Genomic DNA, 2,500 nt, shown 5'->3' with positions numbered 1-2,500 from the left:
AATCACTGTTTTCTGTTCCCTTCCCCAGCCGTCCGTTTAGGTCGATGTCCAAAGAAGGCCAGACCTGCAGCAGGTAATTTCTTCATGCTGCCCAAGACACAGTTCGGTCTCGTTGACGTCGATAAACAGGTAAGGGTTAAACGTTTCGGATTTAGAACTTCTGCAACGTTTCATGTTCATATTAAATTTATTTGTGATCTTCTTCTTCTTCTTCTTCTTCTTCTTCTTCTTCTTCTTCTTCTTCTTCTTCTTCTTCTTCTTCTTCTTCTTCTTCTTCCTCTTCCTCTTCCTCTTCCTCTTCTTCTTCTTCTTCTTCTTCTTCTTCTTCTTCTTCTTCTTCTTCTTCTTCTTCTTCTTCTTCTTCTTCTTCACCCGGGGAATCGATCTCGCGCGAAGTGGGTACTTTACCAATTGAGCTCTCGGGACTACGGAGCATTCTATCGATACGGTAATTTACAAGTTAATTAAGAAACAAATTGTAATCGATATGTATAATACAGTATTAATTATGTACGAGCATTAAAGCAACATGCTGTGTAATTCTGTACGTTCTGCTGTAATGACTCGCGACGACGAGATTAATTTTCAAAACATGTGGATGATATAAAATGTGGATTTGCCACGAAGTCGTCCTCGGCAGTCTGCATGCCATGTTATCCGAAACAATCAGCCCTATTGATCGTGTGTGTGCGTGGCTTAGAAGCTCACAACATTACCATCGGGACATAATAATAGATAGTATGCGCTCGACTAAGAAGCTCATAACATTGCCATCCGGAAATATAACAGACCAACACACAAAATTTAAACTGTGTGTATCCATGAACGTTTGTAGTCAGGTTAATACAGTTTAGTGGCATTACTCATAAACCATGAACTGTTTTATAGATAGTATGCAGATGACGTCACTCAGGCCTTTGTTATTGTTTTTGCCATCCGCGTTTGTGAGTTGTTCTCACTAAACTGTATTAACCAGACTATAAAAGTTCATGGTTACACAGAGTTTGTGTGTTGGTCCGTTATACTTCCGGATGGCAATGTTGTGAACTCCTTGGCCAAGCGCATTCTATCTATAGTCTGGTCAATACAGTTTAGTGAGAATTACTCATAAACGCGGATGACAAAAAAAAAACAAAAACCCAATGACAATGACCCGAGTGACGTCATCTTTGATCTGTCTGACGTCATTCAGGTCTATGTTATTGGGTTTTTTTTTTGCCATCCGCGTTTATGAGTAATTCTTACAAAACGGTATTAACCTGCCTATAAACGTTCATAGTTGCACTCAGTTTTCTATGCAGCTCCGTTATACTTCCGGATGGCAATGTTGTGAGCTTCTAAGCCAAGCGCATGCTATCTAGTGTGAACGGATGGGGCTGTAAAATTCGAGACAGACGAGACTCACATTGCTTCCTCATTTCATCCACCAAAACAATGGCACGTGGTTAAGACAACTCACCGCCAAAACAATCGTAACCAACACACACGACACAACTATCTGTCGTCATAGGAGAGAGAGAGAGAGAGAGAGAGAGAGAGAGAGAGAGAGAGAGAGAGAGAGAGAGAGAGAGAGAGAGAGAGAGAGAGAGAGAGAGAGATTAAAAAACACCAACAACAAGACAAAGAACCAATGAACCATATTAAAATGAATTCAGTCTGTACTTTGACAGATGACATGCTGTCGGGGTGTACACAGATGGTTGCGTGTTTTCCTACCATATGCATGAGTTTCAAGGACACATGCAAAGGTTTTAAGGATATTGAATAAAATAATGAATATGATAATTAATATTATATTGAATAATAAATAGAACAAAGAAAAAACAATCTCGCATTAAAAAAATTATGTGTTTCATATCGCTTTAAGTTTAAATTTTCCTGATTTTTTTTTTTCAAGCGGTTACGAAATTTAAAAGTTTACGTTGTGATTAAAACCCCCCCCCCCCCCCCCTTCCCCCATCCATGACAGCAAGCTTCACGAATGAAAAAAAAAGAGCTTTTATGTAGAGCAATATCCACTAAACGTGCTCGAAGCGCTTCTCACGGAGCCCCTGGCCAACAGCAACACTTAACATGTAGGGCATGACATGACGGACGCATGCTAGACTGTATTACATTTTTTTCCAGACAGGTAGATAAAACGCTGTTAACGGCCAGATACTCATTTTACACCGGAGTACGGTGAGAGAATGTGAGTAAAGACCGTTTTCAGTGACTCAATAATGCGCCGAGCGAGGCTCGAACCCAGGACCTCACGCATTTTCTTCCCTATTATTATTATTATTATTATTAGTATTAATAAATTATTATTATTATTAATTATTATTATTATTATTATTATTATTATTATTATTATTATTATTATTATTATTATTATTATTATTATTATCATTATTATTATTATTATATTATTATTATTATTATTATTATTATTATTATTATTATTATTATTATTATTATTATTATTATTATTATTATTATTATTATTATTATTGTTTTC

At 36.8% G+C, this 2,500-nt stretch overlaps 1 protein-coding gene across 1 annotated transcript in view; it reads left to right on the top strand.

The window, feature by feature from the left end:
• The window catches only part of LOC144959047 (nuclear hormone receptor E75-like), a 38,256-nt gene that overhangs the window by 19,416 nt on the left and 16,340 nt on the right, over nucleotides 1-2,500 (top strand). Inside the window, exon 5 of the mRNA XM_078891392.1 lies at nucleotides 29-129. Coding sequence (XP_078747518.1) covers nucleotides 29-129 — 101 coding nt within the window. The remainder of the gene's footprint in view (nucleotides 1-28; nucleotides 130-2,500) is intronic.

The sequence above is a fragment of the Berghia stephanieae genome, chromosome 13 (assembly GCF_034508935.2).
Source record: "Berghia stephanieae isolate SIO BIC M18660-M18661 chromosome 13, UCSD_Bste_1.3, whole genome shotgun sequence".
Classification (NCBI taxonomy): Eukaryota; Metazoa; Mollusca; class Gastropoda; order Nudibranchia; family Aeolidiidae; genus Berghia; species Berghia stephanieae.
This window is presented reverse-complemented; position numbering and strand designations above follow the sequence as displayed.